Below are 18,589 nucleotides of genomic sequence, written 5' to 3' on the forward strand. Positions count from 1 at the left end.
ACCTAGGAAACCACATCCAACTTTTAAACACAAAGCCATCTTTCCTTATTTTGTTTAAATGTGCCTTGTCACAAAAGAAAACAGAAAAACATTCATGACACTGGAGTGTACACAACAGATATTTTTGTAGTTTCCAAGTTCCTCAGTTTTGCTTAATCATGTAATTCCCTACATGGCACTTTTGCCTCTATTGTTCTTTAAGATTACAAAAAAATGGATACAGATTATGACATTGCTCATTTGTTAAATTTCACTAGTTAATAAGGAATATTTTATCTTCTATTCTCCTACAATAAAAGGAAATGTTGAGGATGAGGTTTAACCCACATTTTACAAGTTAAATTACAGTACATAGGTAGCTTGAAAAAAAAAAAAAGCCTTATATTTTAGGATTTCTCAGTTGCCAACTCTTGCAATTTTATCACAACTCTTGCAATATTTGGTGTATTTTTCTTACCACACAAGCTCCTGAAGTCAAATAATGAGGTGAAAATTTCAGCTTTCATTTTAAAAAAAATGTTTTGTCCTTCTTATGATTGTGGTTGAAAATGTGATCCAAGTGTACCCTAAATACTCAAAAAAAAAATCAAATAAAAAGAACCTGACATTCTTTTTAAGGTCTCATGATATTGAGGGACCCAACTCATTTTTAAATACTTGTGGTTGGTAATACCATGTTTTGAAGTTTGTTACTAAGCTTGCTGGAATAATATAGACAAGCCCTAGTGGCAACAGCAAAGAGCACACAGACTACTCATTAGGACTCAATGCAACTAAAGTTATCTGCATTTTCAGATAGTCTGCCTCCAGTGGCAACTACCAGAGACAGGTACATCCGATGCAGAAGCAGCACACCTAGTCCTTTGCCATTTGCATGGCTTGAAAGGTTGCAAGCATTTTTAGCAGCACTGGGGCCTGAAAAGTTCTCTGTATGCTGTCTCTCACTCTATACCAGGAATGTTCCATTCTGTATTCTAACAAGTCTGATGAAATGAGAAGCCTGATTATTTTTTTAGTTACCTGGTAATGCAGTTTGCAATTTAGACTGTTCAAATATACTCAGTAGATGTTTATGGCTCTTGAGGAAATCTCCATCCTCACCCCAGCTTCATGATTGGGAGTTTCTGATCTGCTAGAGGGAAAAACAAAATGACCTCCACACCCCTGCATCAGTCTTGATTCTCAAGAGTTTTCTATCTATGAACAGCCACTGATGGGAAATGGGATTGGCTCTGGGACTGGCCTCCGCATAGAAGGGCTACAAATATGCTACTGTTACTTCATAGATAGACATAGCCTTTTACTCTTCCTTCTCCCTTCAAACAACATCCAGCCGCCACTCTTCCCCGAGCAGAGGCGAGTAAATGAACTCAGACATCTCAGAATCTGCTATGTTGCTAGGGCATTGGGGAACTCATTTGGGGACCGAACTGCTGAAGGGTTTAAGTATTTCATTGGGAATTGTAGAAATGGGACTAGAACCCATGTCTTCCAAGTGATGTGCTGTGCATCTTTGGACAAATCTTTTAACCTCCCTGTGCCTCAGTGACCACCTCTGTAAAGTAAATGATGCCTACCTCACTGAGGGTGGAGGAGGATTAGGGTGTGTGTGTGTTAAGTATTATGGAGTTTTTTCATTTTATCTGGTGTTTATCCAGAATTTTAAGTATCTCTAAAAATTTAACATAATTAGAAAATCTGATGTTTACAATGCAGTTGTCTTGATTATTAATTGGAAAAAACTTTTAAATGGACACTTGGAGACTACCACAAAAACAGAAGGCAATACCCACGTCACAAAACATGCTCCAAATCCTCCTTCAAATGCCAGGCCTCATTCGATGAATCCCTGACATCCCTCAAGGTCTTAAGAAAAGTTGGGTTGCGTGGTATGTCCTGAAGGTTAACAAATGCAGATTCTGGCAGATCAAGGAGGGAACAGAATTCTAGAGAACAGGAACCCTCATGGAGAACATCCTGCCCCCTTGCCTCTAACTGAAAGAGCATCCACCTTGAGCATCTCTGCTATTAAAACTGGCAGCGTCTCACAGGATGAGAAGCAACCATTCAGGTGACCACCTCAAACTATTTAGGGCTTTATAAGATAAAACAAACAACTTAAATTTCATTCAGCCATCAACAGCCTGCATAGTGGCAGGAGTGCTGGTGTTATCTGCTCTTTTCTAATGTACTGCTCAATAACCAGGTGACCACTTTCTGCACAAACTTTACCTTGTATGTGGTCTTAATGTGCAGCCCATACAAAACATATTACAAAAGTATAGTCTCAACAGCCAAATGTACACATGATGGTAGCAAGAATCACTTCTAACCAGACAGACTGAAAAAACAAGCCTTCTGGTTACATTTAAAGCAGCCCTGAATCTAATAAAACAAGATTGTGAAGCTGAGTTGCCAATGATGGATGCTCTTCATCTACTAGGGGTGCAGATATCACCCTTGATAGCATTCCTGGATACTTTCCCCAACAAACCAACCAACACTTCAGTCCTGACTGAATTAAGACTCTGCCAGATCACTCATTTCATGGGGGGGGGGGGGGGGGGAAATCACAGTGGGTTATTCTTTCCACTGCAACAGCCGGCTCTGATGTAATGGAAACAGGGAGCTGTGTATCATCAGCATACTACTATGCTGCAACCCATGCTTACTAACTCTAGCAACCTCATGTACACAAACAGGAAGGGTGACAAGAGGATCCCTGCAGCACTCCATGTAACACCCCCCTTCGGACAGAAGAGCAATTGCTCAGAAATCACCTTTGGAAACTTCCAGAGAAGGATGTACGCTGCTCAAAAAAGCCCTCCAATAGTCCCAGGAGCTGTACTGCAAGAATACTTCAGAGAATCACTAACTCCCTCCACTAGAAAGGGTGCATTGGTCAAAATGCAACATTCCATGGAGACTACAGATGGAAAATTTCCTTTCACAATCCTCTCTATGGCAGCACAGGACTCTCTAGAACTCACACGACTGTCAGAGGAAGAGGCAATCATGATATGGAGACCATTTTCTTTTAGAGCAGATAGATATTATTAGTTTTTGAAGTTTGTTCTCCCTCTCTTAAGTGGGAAAATTTTAAATAATCATAGGATGAAAGGAACACAGAGGGATCTCACGTCTAAAATCATCTATATAAACACTGACATTTTTACTTTGTTACTTAACTTCAATCCTGCATACACAAAAGCTCCAAGTCAAACCAGCTCTGCATGGGCATGGAGTCTGCTAGTGCAGAGTACTGTACACTGTCTGACTCGGGGCTAGATGTCTATAGGAAAGCGAGGACTGTCATTTCCTATCATTCAAGGCTACCAGAGTGAGTGAAGTTAAGGTAAATCAGCTGGCAGTTATCCTAAAGAAAATAATGGCCTCTGTAACAGGGGCTATTATGAGAACTTGGTAAGTAATTCCTATTGAATCTTTAAACCACTTGAAAGAAAAAGGAAGGGGGAAAAAAGGCAACCTATATAAAATAGTAAAAAGAAAAGCAGTACTTGTGGCACCTTAGAGACTAACAAATTTATTAGAGCATAAGCTTTCGTGAGCTACAGCTCACTTATATATCCGATGAAGTGAGCTGTAGCTCACGAAAGCTTATGCTCTAATAAATTTGTTAGTCTCTAAGGTGCCACAAGTACTCCTTTTCTTTTTATAAAATAGTGTGTTAGGTAACCTAAATATCCATAATGGAAGAATGTATTTCTGCTAATTTAATGCTCAAATAAACTAGTACATATTCTTTGCTTAGATAACAATGTATATTTAAACTGTAAAGAGTACCTGCAGAATAAACTTTATATTCCAGAAAATTTCTTCTATTATTTATGCAACAAAACTATGGTTTGGAACGTGGCTAGATGGTACAAACTGGTACTGTCATGAGTCAATATTATGGTAGCTACTGTATCACCCCAGACAGTCTAAGATTAAAAACTATTATGCAATAGTCTGAGAACTGAACATTTCAGTCAAATAGAAAAAACCTCAGTAGTGCACACAAATTTGAGAGATTATTCCCCTTGTATGATTTGCAAGCTATCACCTGGGAGTGGCAAATGTTTTTCATTCTCTCTTCCAGCCTGCCTGTTCTTTTGTCTTCACCAACGAAGTGGGACAATGTTAGCAGGGACTGAATGAAGACTCCAGTTTAGTAACGGGGAAGCAAGTTGCATAATATTGTATTCAGATTCATTTGAACTTAAACAGTAGATAGGCTAACTGTTTTATCTTACCACTTTTCTTCATATATGCATGCAGTTATTCAACTTAAAAAGCTGGCATTCAGCATCAAGACTGAGGAATCCAAGGATTTAAAGTTGCTCATTTGGGATCCACCTCATGGATTCAACTGTAAAAAAGCTGGTGTAAATAGTCAGTGTGTTTTCTCCAATTATAAAATGACAGACTGTACGCCCATTGGTAAAGGCCATTAAGATTCTCTCTAGTCTCAAAATCAATTAGAATTTACCAATAGAAAATTCTATCTTCATTTGGAATAACTGATATAGAGCCCAGAAGAAGAAAAAAAAAATGCTGTTTCTGGCTACCATGAAAGTCTATAAAAAGCTTTCTGACACGGCAAGGCATTTTGTTCATTGGGAATAATGTAAAAAAAGATCAACCAAAACCAAACACTGGGGTGGGGGTGGGGAGCAACCCACCACCCAACCCCACACTTCGATCTTGATTTTGGATCTTCAGATATCAGAATGAGACATCTTCTCTAAACAACAAAAATCCCAAATGCTTTTTCTAATATGAATTATTACCTAACCATTAGTTTTTACTAGGCTGAACTGCACCACCTAACCTCCTTTTTCATTTCTCAAGGTCTCAAGCTTCATGCAGTCCTGGAGCCTTAGAATTTCACCTGCCCTGCAGGATGAATTCTAACACTGTCTTCCTGGAAAATAATAAATCACTTGTTGCCTATGGGATAGATGGAATTTTAAGTCTCCACACCCACATATTTCCAGCTTTAAAATTCTAAAAGTCTTGGAAGCAATGGTGCTTTACACTTTCCCATCCTTATTTAAGCATTCCAAGCACCGAAAGGAATAAGTATTTAATATGATATGGTTATATACATGAAAAATGATTTAATTCTAGTTGTCTGTAGGTTACAGGAAGTTATAATATTTTAAACACAAATACAGTTACTTCCATTTTTGTTCAATTGAAAAATTAAAAAACACAGCAAATTATTATTGAATAACTGGAAAAGACACTTGGCCAGCATTCACTAATAGCATGCTATTCTTAGAACACAAACAGAGAAACATTGAGTTCACTAGTGAATTTACTCCAAATACACAATTTAATAAGACACCCTGAATTAAAAGAAAATTTTATTAAAGAGGGGTGATCCCTAACAACTCTCCATAATTAGCCCAAAGATGCTATGGTGATGAACACTCTAAAAATCTCTTGTACAGAAGTTCTTCTTAGCTCCTATATCTGGATTTGCAGGGTAATTACCTGTTTCTTGTATTTAATACAAGACTTTAGAATACATATCTATTTCCAAATTAAACAGGCAGATCTTATTAGTATGAAAAACAAAGTAAAATTTTGCCTAATCACTTCTTAAACAGAATTGGGATTCTCAATAGCATATCCATTTTAATTTCCCTTTGTAATCTAAAAGAAGTAACTGCAAAATTGTTAAAAAGTTAAAACTTTGTTTGATAAAGCAGAACAAGCTTATTTCTAATCTCTTTGTGCCCCAACAAAAAATCCTGTGTAATCACTCCCATGTTATTCTTCAACCACCAATACTCTTTGTACCTTACTTCTTGCAACAACCTGCACCTGGTGTTCCATTTCCATTCTAGTGTAGAGGGAACCACCACTTCTTCAATGAAATCCCTCCTTAAAACTCTTTTCATCCATAAAGTCCACTCAGGCAGATCCAATTCAGTAAAAAGGGCCACTTCCTATCCATCAAGAAAAAAAAAAAAAACACACATTCTCTGCATCTCTCAGAGGACTGGGTTTGTTTCTCAGTTTAGACTGCACTGGTAAACTCCTTGACGTGGAGATTATCGTCTTCCTCTGTGTCTTGTACCGCGCACCAGGCAAACTGTTGATGCCTACCAATACTGCTGGCCGTCCAAGCAGTATCTTGAAGCATGAATTTGCTCCCATAAAACTTTTCACTCTTAAAAAAAATTGTGGATGTTTAATGTAATTTTCACATGGAAACTAGAGGTCTGATGCAGAAGTACAAACATACAAATAATGCAGCTTTTAACAATAAGGTAGTGGAGCTCCCTCTATTGAATTAACTGGCAAAAATCTCATGTTTAAAAATCATGTTGTTGTCAGAACCACTGTATATATGTTTTATAAAACTTTCTAATCAAGATTTCTCAGGTTATTCCTGATTATTAGAGGTATGAGCGCCCATAGCTTTTGCTGAAACTAATGGAAGTAGCAGGTATTCAGAGCTATGATGCTCTCTAGAATTCCTGTGATAATTCTTTAAAGACCTGATTCAGGAAAGGTTCTGTATTCAGGAAAGTTTTCAAGCCACTGGGAGCTAAATACATGTTTAAGTGCTTTTCATAGTAAGGGCCAAACTTAAGTAACATCCTTATTTAGCTAGCAAAAACTACAAATTGAATTAAAACAATGCAGTTTACAAAACTCATTTGTAGTTAGTAAGGGTTTTCCTTATGCAAAAATATTTACCGTATTAGTATGAACAAACTGAGAATAGTTAACATGGATATAAAGATTGTTTCAGCAATCCTTGACTGTTTAATGAAATGAAGTAAACAAAATACAAGTTTTTACTTGTTAACATGAGAGCAGTTTACTATTCTTTTAGCTAAATCTACTGAAGACATTTCAAATACTTTTAAACTAAACATTACAGAATGTTATAAAACTATGATAACCCCCAAATCAGACCCTGCAGCTCCACCAGTCTCTTCACCAATATATCACTTCCTTTACAAAAAAGGAGGCATGTTTCTTATCAGTGAAGGAAATACCAGCTGCACAGATGTGGGGCTTGTTTAAATAAATAGATATCGATGTGCTGTTCTGGAAACTTATATGTATGATAAGAAAAGCAACTTAATCTCAGACTAGGCGGACATTCCTCAAAGAACCACCACATCAGAGTACTAGATCCATCCAACCAAAGTAGAGTTGAGTGTGGATTAAGCCACTCTCAGTGAAATTAACATTCATTATTATCTGGTTGTTGGTATGTGTGCTAATAGTACGGCTATGTATTCAGGATAGCCAATTTACTACCATCCCTTGTCCCAGGGAAGCATCAAACTCATTTGCAAGTTTATACTATACATTTCAGAAAGATTTTACCATTAAAATACATATTTTTTAAATACAAGTAGTGTGACAAGTTAGAATATTTAAAAAAGTTGAAGCCTGATTTTCAGAGGCACTAAGTGCCCAATAATTCACCGGGAGTTAATAGGAGGCACAGGTGCTCGCTCACCCGTCCACATGACGAAGCCCTTTTTTTTTTTTGACTTAAAGGGCTCTTAAAATCGATTTCCTTACTCCACCCCCGACAAGGGGATTAGCGCTGAAATCGGTTTTGCTGGGTCGAATTTGGGGTACTGTGGACGCAATTAGACGGTATTGGCCTCCGGGAGCTATCCCAGAGTGCTCTGTTGCGACCGTTCTGGACAGCGCTCTCAACTCAGATGCACTGACCAGGTAGACAGGAAAAGGCCCGCGAACTTCTGAATTTCAATTTCCTGTTTGGCCATGTGGCAAGCTGCAGTGACCATGCAGAGCTCATCAGCAGAGGTGACCATGATGGAGTCCCAGAATCACAAAAGAGCTCCAGAATGGACCGAACGGGAGGTACGGGATCCGATCGCTGTATGGGGAGAGGATCCGTGCTACCAGAACTACATTCCAGTTTTCGAAATGCCAAAACATTTGTGAAAATCTCCCAGGGCATGAAGGACAGAGGCCGTAACAGGGACCCGAAGCAGTGCCATGTGAAACTTAAGGATCTGAGGCAAGCCTACCAGAAAACCAGAGAGGTGAACGGCCGCTCCGGGTCAGAGCCCCAAACATGCTGCTTCTATGATGAGCTGCATGCCATTTTAGGGGGTTTAGCCACCACTACCCCAGCTGTGTTGTTTGACTCCTTCAATGGAGATGGAAGCAACGTGGAAGCAGGTTTTGGGGACGAGGAAGACGATGATGAGGTTGTAGACAGCTCACAGCAAACAAGCGGAGAAACCGGTTTTCCCGACAGCCAGGAACTGTTTCTCACCCTGGACCTGGAGCTAGTACCCCCCGAACCCACCCAAGGCTGCCTCCCGGACCCGCCAGGTGAAGAAGGGACCTCTGGTGAGTGTACCTTTTAAAATACTATACAAGGTTTAAAAGCCAGCATGTTTAATGATTAATTTGCCCTGGCATTCATTGCTCTCCTGGATATACTGCCAAAGCCTTTGCAAAAGGTTTCTGGGGAGGGCAGCCTTATTCCACATCCACCATGGTAGGACGCTTTACCACTCCAGGCCAATAGCACGTACTCAGGAATCATTGTAGAACAAAGCATTGCAGTTTATGTTTGCTGGCGTTCAAACAATATCCGTTCTTTCTCTCTCAGTGTTATCCTCAGGAGAGTGATATCATTCATAGTCACCTGGATGAAATAGGGTGCTTTTCTTAAGGGGACATTCAGAGGTGCCCATTCCTGCTGGGCTGTTTGCCTATGGCTGAACAGAAATGTTCCTCACTGTTAGTCACGCGGTGGGGGGAGGCAAAATGCGACCTTGTAACGAAAGCACATGTGCTACGTATGTAATGTTAACAGCAAGGTTTACCGTGAAAGAGTGTACCCATTGTTCTATAAAAATGTGTCTTTAAATACCACTGTCCCTTTTTTTTTTCGTCCAAATGCACTTTCTGCCACCATTCTGCACTTGCTCAGCCTGTAGTTGAACAGCTCCTGACTACTCTCCAGGCTGCCTATGTATGGCTTCATGAGCCATGGCATTAAGGAGTAGGCTGGGTCCCCAAGGATAACTATAGGCATTTCAACATCCCCAACGGTTATTTTCTGGTCTGGGAAGAAAGTTACTTCCTGCAGCTTTTGAAACAGACCAGAGTTCCTGAAGATGCGAGCATCATGTACCTTTCCTGGCCATCCCACGTTGATGTTGGTGGGACGTCCCTTGTGATCCACCAGTGCTTGAAGCACTATTGAAAAGTACTCCTTGCGGTTTATGTACTCGCTGGCTTGGTGCTCTGGTGCCAAGATAGGGATATGGGTTCCGTCTATAGCCCCACCACAGTTAAGGAATCCCATTGCAGCAAAGCCATCCACTATGACTTGCACATTTCCCAGGGTCACTACCCTTGATATCAGCAGATCTTTGATTGCATTGGCTACTTGCATCACAGCAGCCCCCACAGTAGATTTGCCCACTCCAAATTGATTCCTGACTTACCGGTAGCTGTCTGGCGTTGCAAGCTTCCACAGGGCTATTGCCACTCGCCACTCAACTGTGAGGGCTGCTTTCATCTTGGAATGCTTGCGCCTCAGGGCAGGGGAAAGCAAGTCACAAAGTTCCATGAAAGTGCCTTTACGCATGCAAAAGTTTCGCAGCCACTGGGAATCGTCCCAGACCTGCAACACTATGCGGTCCCACCAGTCTGTGCTTGTTTCCCGGGCCCAGAATCGGCGTTCCACCGCATGAGCCTGCCCCATTAGCACCATGATGCCCACATTGGTAGGGCCTGTGCTTTGAGAGAAGTCTGTGTCCATGTCTTCATAACTCTCGTAACCGTGCTGATGTCACCTATTCGCCCGGTTTCGCTTTGACAGGTTCTGGTGCTGCATATACTGCTAGATAATGCGTGTGGTGTTTAACGTGCTCTTAATTGTCAAAGTGATCTGAGCGGGCTCCACACTTGCCGTAGTATTGCGTCTGCACAGAAAAAAGATGCGGAACAATTGTCTGCTGTTGCCCTGAAGGAGGGAGGGGCGACTGACGACATGGCTTACAGGGTTGGCTTATAGGGAATTAAAATCAACAAAGGGGGTGGCTTTGCGAGACACTGAATGGCTGCCTCAAGGCTAGAGCTCAAAACCTCAAGGATAGAACTCAAAACTGGGTTTAGCAGGCCGTTGATTTCACAGAGGGAGGAGAAAACGAATACAAAACAAATCTGGTCTATTTCTTGTTTTGAGCCACTTCATCTATCTTTATACATCTTGCTGGCAGCAGACTGTGCAGTACGACCGCTAGCCATCGTCACCTCCTGGGTGCTCGGCAGAAGACGGTGCAGTATGACTGCTGGTCATCATCTTCTGCTGGCTGCAGATTAAAAAAAAAAAAAAAAAGACACTGCACTGCCAGTAGGACTCAATCGCCATGAGACGAAACAAGAGAAATGACCTGGCTGAGTCACTCCCATGTTTGCCCAGGTGCCCGGTTAAAAGAGCGCCCAGGACTACAACGACGACGGCTACCAGTCATACTGCACTGTCTGCTGCCAAAAGGCAATAAACTGCTGCTGTGTAGCAATGCAGTACCACGTCTGCCAGCACCCAGGAGACATTCAGTGACTGTTAGCTGAACGGGCTTCCATGCTTGCCATGGTATGGCATCTGCACAGGTAACTCAAGAAAAAGGGCGTAAAACGATTGTCTGCCCTTGCTTTTACGGAGGGAGGGAGGGAGGGAACGGGGGCCTGATGATATGTTCACAGAACCACCCGCAACAATGTTTTAGCCCCATCAGGCACTGGGATTTTTACCCAGAATTCAAGTGGACGGTGGTGACTGCGGGAACTGTGGGATAGCTACCCACAGTGCAGAGCTCCGGAAGTCGACGGTTGCCTCAGTGCTGTAGACACAATCCGCCGACTACATGCACTTAGAGCATTTGTGTGGTGACACACACACTCGACTGTATAAAAACACTTTCTACAAAACCAACGTCTATAAATTCGACCCAATTTTGTAGTGTAGACATACCCAAAGAGAGGTAAGGACACTTGGCAACTCACTTGTGATGCTCAGTTTTCTCACAGGATTGGGCTCATGGTTTACATATACACTACAATTTGTTAAAAATAGTCCTATCACCACAATAAATACCCCGTGTTAACCCTGATGATGAAGATTCAAAACAGTATGTTTCTAGAAACAATGTTGGTACCTTTCTAATCCCACTAAAGACAGGAGTTAGCCATACAATAAAATGGCTGCAATATGATTTATAAAACTATAGAAGATGCAAGATACCACATACACAAAAAAGGCTATATGTTAGGGAATCCAATCACAACATTTTAGCTTCTAACACAATTAACACTATTCAATCTGGTAATGTTGATGGGACTTAAGTGCTGTTTAACTGTGTGCCTGGATTGTGCACTAGTATGATTGGTGAGCAAAACTAACTTTTTTTCAGTGCTGTCTACACTACAAGAACAAGATTTATTTTAACCATGTTGGAAACTTCTGTTCTATATTGTAACCAGATCTGGCAACATGGTCACTTCTTGCAGCATCTAACACAGGTGAGCTGCAAAAACCATTCAACCCATATTAAGACATTGTTTTTGAAAATGTTTCATCTTCATGATAAAATAGAAAGGATATAAATCACTCTTGAAACACTGTCGCCTATGTAAGGTGCAAAATATTTAAATTGTTTTTCCTTTCATATATATCATGTTAAAGTGTTCAGAGGTTTCTCCCAAATTTTAGGATGAGAAAAGCCAATCAATACTCTTGATGCAAACCACAGACAGCTTATGGTATTACTGTGGACCAAGTTTAAATGTGAGTGAAGACTTTCGGGCAAAAGGAATATGAGGTGTTAAAAAATAAAAGCTGCTATTCTTTAGGGGATTTGGGGGGGAGGGGAGAAATTATGTACCCTGGAAGTAGCTGAGATGTGTCAAGAAAATTATTAATATGGATATAATGTAGTTTTTCCTGCAATAGAACAAAAGCAAAGGTTGGGTCTGAAATGCCATACACAACGGAAAGAGGTACTTTGTTTTCCCCTCAATCACAAAGTTCATAGATGAAGTGAGCTGTAGCTCACGAAAGCTTATGCTCTAATAAATTTGTTAGTCTCTAAGGTGCCACAAGTACTCCTTTTCTTTTTGCAAAGTTCATAGGTTGCTCTGATTAAATGAGTGATTTCTATTGTCATCTCCTATCCTATCAAACAAAAACCCTCAAAAGGAGAATCCCCAAAGTTACTGCCAAACCCTTCTAAAAAGAGCCTCCCAAGATTTTTATCAAGAGATTTTCTAGCTTGCTCTTCTTGTCATCCCAAAGCATAAAAATAATTATGAGTTTTTAAGCCAGGCAAACAGTTTCCAAATTTAATGAGCAACTGCTAATTTTTGATGAGCTAGTTAGATGTGTGTATTCAGCTAAAATAAAAATAAATACACCCCCCACCCCACACACACACACTCACACACACAGTGCATAAAACTGAATCTCTACAGCACTGGGAGTTTGTGACTTCAGTCCTAAAATCTGAAGTTCATACTGGCCTAGTAAAAGAAAAGGAAAATACACTGTAGAAGAATAAGATCAGCAATTAATTTTGGAATAATCATATGAGCAGGAACTCATACAATGTAATAATATCAAACGCATTTTGTTAACAGACCATAATTTCTACAGAATCCAGCCTTAAACAAACCAACCACATTATCATCTGCCAGAAAAAAAAAGAAAGGACTGTGAAGACTGAAGTGAACTCAAATTATGGGACCTATGTCACTTAAAAAAAAAACAAACAAACAAAAACAAAAAGAGCCCACATCCCAATATTTTCATTTAAATTGCAACACAAAAATGCCATTTCAGATTAGAAAACTTACTCTAACAAACATCAGGTAGACAGGACCAAGCAGAAATATTAATTTAAATAATTAGTGTTTGGTAAAGAAGGAAGCAGTCTGTCCCATAACACAGTTTATTCCATAAAGAATGAAGTTTAAATACTGATAAGGATCAGCATTAAGTTTAAAATATTCATGGAAGGTTTATAAACACCACGTATACCAGATAGGGTTTTTTAATCTTACACATCCGCATATTTACACTAATGCATGTGCCAACTTGATTTGGGAGCTTTCAAGAGTCAGATTACTTTGAGGGTGCAGTACACAATAACTGAACCATGCAGGGTAATTTTTTGTTGGGAATAGTAAAACAATAAAATGGTTGAGGATAACAAATAGAAATACCAAAATGCTAGCAACAATGGCAAAGCAATTTTACAGTTATAACAGCTTTTTAAAAAAAAAAAAGTGTTCAAACTAAGTTACTGTTTTAAAAATAAACTAGAAATTAAATACATTTACTAGGTTTTTCCTCCCTGTATTTCAATCCTGAAAGAAGGGGAGCTAAGCTTTTTCCTACCAATTTTGATCCCATCTCCCCCCCACCACAAACCCACATGTATCTACTTGTGTTTCAAACTGAGTTAAAGTGAACTGGGGGGGGGGGGGAGAAAGAGAGGCAGAAAAGCACAGCAAACTAGAGAAGTGGATAACAGCTTTAACCTGTTTAGACAGCACTTGGTCATTTTCCATCCAGCATTAGTATAATTCTGCAGGTACCGTATCTGCAGGTTAATTGACGTTATGAGACAAGAGAAGAGGGAATAAGAATAGCACAAAGTATTATTAGGGCAATTTAAAAAATTCTTACTGATGGCATGATGTACTTTTTCTTAAAACACCAGAAAAGACCATTCTGAACTAAAAGTTTTCCCAACAGGATGATATGAAGCACCTCCATGTTAGGGACAAACACCTGTCTCTGTCCCTTTCAGAGAGTTTTAGCCTACTCTCCAATAAAGCACAAGAGACAAGGTGAGCATCATTCTCAATCATGCCTGGAGAGTCTCTCTTAATCAAAGAGTAATTGGTTTCCCAGTAAGCTTTATACCATTGCTACTTAAAGACTGGCAATCATTAAATACAGTGTTTAATGATTTACTAAGGCAGAAAACTGCAATATAGTTCAAGATTTTGTTTTCGAAGGATAGCTTGCTACACTCGTTTAAAAACAGAACTTCTACTAAGATTATACATTGCTGCCTCTGTTTAGCTACTTGTTTCACCTTAGGAAATTAACAGTAGACAAATATGAAAATAATGCAAGAGAAATAATATTATACTGAAGTGTATTATTCTTGTTTTCCACTTCCTGTATGGAGTAGTAGGCGTAAATAGGTAACTAGAGAGCGAAGCGTAGAGCCAAAGTGTAGAGCCTAGTCCTGAAAACACAGTGATTCCACGGCAACGCTTCCCTAATCTCTTGACTGCTGTAAATGCAAGTACACAAAAGAAAGACTGTTTCTTAAAGCAATACAAAATGTGACCACAGGCTGACGCTCTTTCTACAAGAATAATGAGACACTCTCTACCTTTCAGGTTTCAGAGTAGCAGCCGTGTTAGTTTGTATCCGCAAAACGAAAAGGAGTACTCACAAACGCTTATGCTCAAATAAATCTGTTAGTCTCCTAGATGCCACAAGTCCTCCTTTTCTTTTTACGCGCTATCTTGAATGCGGAACACACACTTGACAGCTTTTCCTTAGACTTCAGTTTTCATGTTTAATATTGACAAAAAAAAGAACAAACACCTCCCAGCCAAGACAGTTAAAGCGAATCTTAATGTTTCCCATGTGTTCCTACTTCCCTAATGCCTAAAAAAAAAAAAAAAAAAAAGCGCTCAGAAGGGAAATTTACACACATGAAACTGATTTGTCATCTCAATCTAATCAAACACCTGTTAAACACTACCCAGCCGGAATACCCGGACTTTGAACTGACTCTACTGTGGCAGTCCCTCAACCTCATTCACACAGCCAGGTCCGATCAAAGTATTTAGCTGCTATGGAAGTTTAGATCCGGACTCTGACACTGGACTATCCTCCTGGGTTTCGATCGCGCCTTTGAAAAAAAGAGATGCAAAGAACAGACCGCATACAATGTATCCCCCTGTATAATCGCGTCCCTTGTTTCCCTATTTCAAGCCGGCAACATTTAAAGAGAAGCCATCCGAAGGCGACGGCGGGTTACTCGCTGGTGGCCTATTTGTTAATGTTGATATTATTAATCAGTGGCATTCGTTCGGAGTTGCATATTCTGCTACTAATGCATCCCCTCCTAAGAGGAGGAAACAGACCCAATGACACGTTGTTTTTTAAGGGGCGAGCTACCGCGGTTGGAAAGTTTAAGGCTGTCGCTCAGGCAGACGTGCAATGAAAACGGAAAGCGTAACCCGCTACACGCCAAGCCCGACGGTTTTTCTTTTGCATTCTTCCCCATCCGACTGCATCTCTCGCTTTTAGGAAGACGTAATGGTGTGGACAGAATGGCACCGGCCTCCCCCCCCCGCCAAGAAACCGGCTCGTCGCCGTTTACCCTCATCTCTTTAGCCTCCCTTATAACTGCCGGCGAGGTCACCTCCTCCCACTAGCTCAGGCGCGACCAGAAACGCGACTTCGCAAGGAAGGTGGGAGCCCACCCCAGTCACCGCCTCCCTTCTCCCCCGGGGGGCTTCTCATGCAGCTACCCCGGGCCGAGGGCTCGCTCTGGAGTGGCGCGGGCTGGGCTGCTCCTCACGGGACAACCCACCGGACCATGCTCCGCGAGGGCCCAGCGTTAGAGAAGCCGGGGGGGCGAGGGGGGGGGGGCCCGCTCTTTGTCATCGCTTTCCTCCCCCCGGGCACCGACGCGCGCGGCTGTCACCGCGGAAGGGGCAGATGTAACGCTCGCAAGCCAAGAGAGCCGACGTGACAAGAGCCAGGGGGCACACGTGCGCCGGGGCGGGGGGGGAACAGCCCTACACAGCCATTTGGTAAAGAGGGGACAACGCAACAGACACTGTAAAAAGGCCAGTGATCGCCCCCCCCCCCCCCGCCCAGGCAGGAGAGGGGGAGGACACACCGACACCTCCCCCACCCCCCTTCCCTACGCCAGCACCCCACGCCCTCCCCCGAGGAGGAGGGGGGGGGGCTGGAAAAGAGGAAGAAGCAGCGGGACAGAGCCGCGCCGGGGGGAAGCGCTGCGCTCACCCTCCCCGGCTGCTCCCTAAAGTTGGGCGCGATGAGGGCAGCGCTGCACCCCGGGAGAGGCGGGCGGGCGGGTGACTGACAGCCGCCCGGCCCCGGCCCCCGGCCCCCGGCCCCGGCGCGCCCTCCCCCGCCTTGCGCGCCGCGCTCACCTGGCCGCAGGCAGAGGGCAGCGAGCAGCAGCAGGCAGAGCAGCGGGAGGCCGGAGCCGGAGGCCACCGGGGTCTCCATCATCCCGCCTGGCCGCGGGGCTCTGCTCCTCCCGGCGGCGGCGGGTTCCCCGCGCGGGCGGCTCGGTAACTTTCCAGGCAGGCGCGCGCGGCGGCTCGGCGAGCAGCTCTGCGCCGGGCAGGTGGCTGCTTCCCTCTGGCAGCCGAGCGGCGCTCCAGGACTGAGAGCGGGGAGGGGGCGGGGCCGGGCCAGAAGACACGCCCCCCCCCCGTCTACTCACCCTTCCCCCCCCCTTCCGCCTCGCGCGCTGTGGCCGTTAGAACCCGGGAGCGGCGCGTGTCGCGGGGGAGGGGGAGCTCGTTTAGCACCTGCGCCCGGCGGGGGCTCGTTCTGCGCGGGGCTTTAGACCCTGAGCCCGGGAGCGGCGCGTGCTCCGGCGGGAGTGTCAATCCCGTAGAAGCTGAGCGGGGCTGGGAGCTCTCTGTGCATTACGATACAGATCCAGAATAGGCCCCTGCAACTGAACTTGTGTTGGGGAACCTTGCACCAAATATCTGTCTAAACATCGACTCCCGCGGCATAGGCCCTGAAACGAATTAAAATCATGGATTTTTTTTTTTAATGATTAGGATTATTTTTAAAAAGGAAAGAAAATGACAGGTACCTAAAACCACCTTCGGGGCTACTTCACAATGCCAGTGGCAGACCTATTCCAGCTAGCCTCTTGCAAACGCTCATAGTTACTTACAGCTTCCCTTTGTGTCAGTTTGTTTATAAGTGAAAAATGTAATGTAAATACTTCTCAAAGTAAATAAACAATCCCCAGAGGAGGAATTGCCTGTTCTGTCAACCACCGGTTTTCAAACAGTAATAGGTCAACGTTAACCCTCTCCCCCCAAACAAAATTAAAGCAAAAAAGTATACAAAAATCACTCAAAATAATGTAGGGGTGACTCTGCAAGGGACTCCACACATTTTCATTGCAAAAAGTGACAAAGAAAGTATTACCATCATTTCTGATGAGTCAGCTGACCTGAATCTAAAGTTAAAAAAAAAAAGACTCCTGTTCAAAGTTATGAAATGCAAGAAGAGCGATTTCTGCTATGTCCTTTTTAATGGACTAAGCAAGCAGTGATTCTGTTTCACAATGGGAAACATAAACCTACATTATTATTGCAGGGCTCATGATAAACATGATCATCATCATAGTTCAAAACAAGCCTCTTTAATTCCTTCAAAATAAAAGTTTGCATAATTCACACCATGTGCTTACCCCAGTGGGACTTTCTAATAGTGAAATATAAACCAGCAACGGTCATATATATCTTTTCATCACAAGGAAGTGATCAGCAAAAATTGAACTCTACAAAAACTCCCACAACCAATATACACAGACTCATCCAATTTATTCCATAAATGCTTTCAATATCCACAGAACAATTTTCACAGTGACAAAATAAGGTAGACATATTTAAAATATAGTTACCACATACAGAGACGCCTTGAATTTCAAGTAGGATAAAATTGATGCCTCTTGTTTTTTTCTTTCCAAACTGCAGGACGCTGAGACACCCTGGATTGTGAAAAAGAAATGTATAACCAGTGATTTCAGTCAAACCACAGAAACACAGGTTGAGGAACTTTACATCTTGTCCTTGAGGTATTCTGTAGCTATTTTATTCTGAAGTCTATGCAACTTGTGTCATAGAATCATAGAATATCAGGGTTGGAAGGGACCTCAGGAGGTCCTCTAGTCCAACCCCCTGCTCAAAGCAGGATCAATCCCCAACTAAATCATCCCAGCCAGGGCTTTGTCAAGCCTGACCTTAAAAACTTCTAAGGAAGGAGATTCCACCACCTCCCTAGGTAACGCATTCCAGTGTTTCACCACCCTCCTAATGAAAAAGTTTTTCCTAATATCCAACCTAAACCTCCCCCACTGCAATTTGAGACCATTACTCCTCATTCTGTCATCTGCTACCACTGAAAACAGTCTAGATCCATCCTCTTTGGAACCTCCTTTCAGGTAGTTGAAAGCAGCTATCAAATCCCCCCTCATTCTTCTCTTCCGCAGACTAAACAATCCCAGTTCCCTCATCCTCTCCTCATAAGTCATGTGTTCCAGTCCCCTAATCATTTTTGTTGCTCTCCGCTGGACGTTTTCAAATTTTTCCACATCCTTCTTGTAGCGTGGGGCCCAAAACCTGACCCGGTACTCCAGATGAGGCCTCACCAATGTCAAATAGAGTGGAACGATCACGTCCCTTGATCTGCTGGCAATGCTCCTACTTATACAGCCCAAAATGCCATTGGCCGTCTTGACAA

The 18,589-nt window shown here is 42.6% G+C and overlaps 1 protein-coding gene across 4 annotated transcripts in view; it reads right to left on the reverse strand.

Annotated features, from left to right (window-relative positions):
* The window catches only part of ALCAM (activated leukocyte cell adhesion molecule), a 173,766-nt gene extending 157,295 nt beyond the window's left edge, over positions 1-16,471 (reverse strand). For 2 of the 4 annotated variants that reach the window (XM_038373457.2, XM_043510886.1), the window contains exon 1: positions 16,246-16,471. In XM_038373457.2, coding sequence (XP_038229385.1) covers positions 16,246-16,327 — 82 coding nt within the window. In that variant the 5' untranslated portion in view covers positions 16,328-16,471. The remainder of the gene's footprint in view (positions 1-16,245) is intronic. The other 2 variants (XM_038373476.2, XM_043510893.1) reach the window with 2 other exon arrangements.
* Between the last annotated feature and the right edge of the window lie 2,118 nt (positions 16,472-18,589).

Source organism: Dermochelys coriacea, chromosome 1 (assembly GCF_009764565.3).
Source record: "Dermochelys coriacea isolate rDerCor1 chromosome 1, rDerCor1.pri.v4, whole genome shotgun sequence".
In the NCBI taxonomy this organism is placed as follows: domain Eukaryota; kingdom Metazoa; phylum Chordata; order Testudines; family Dermochelyidae; genus Dermochelys; species Dermochelys coriacea.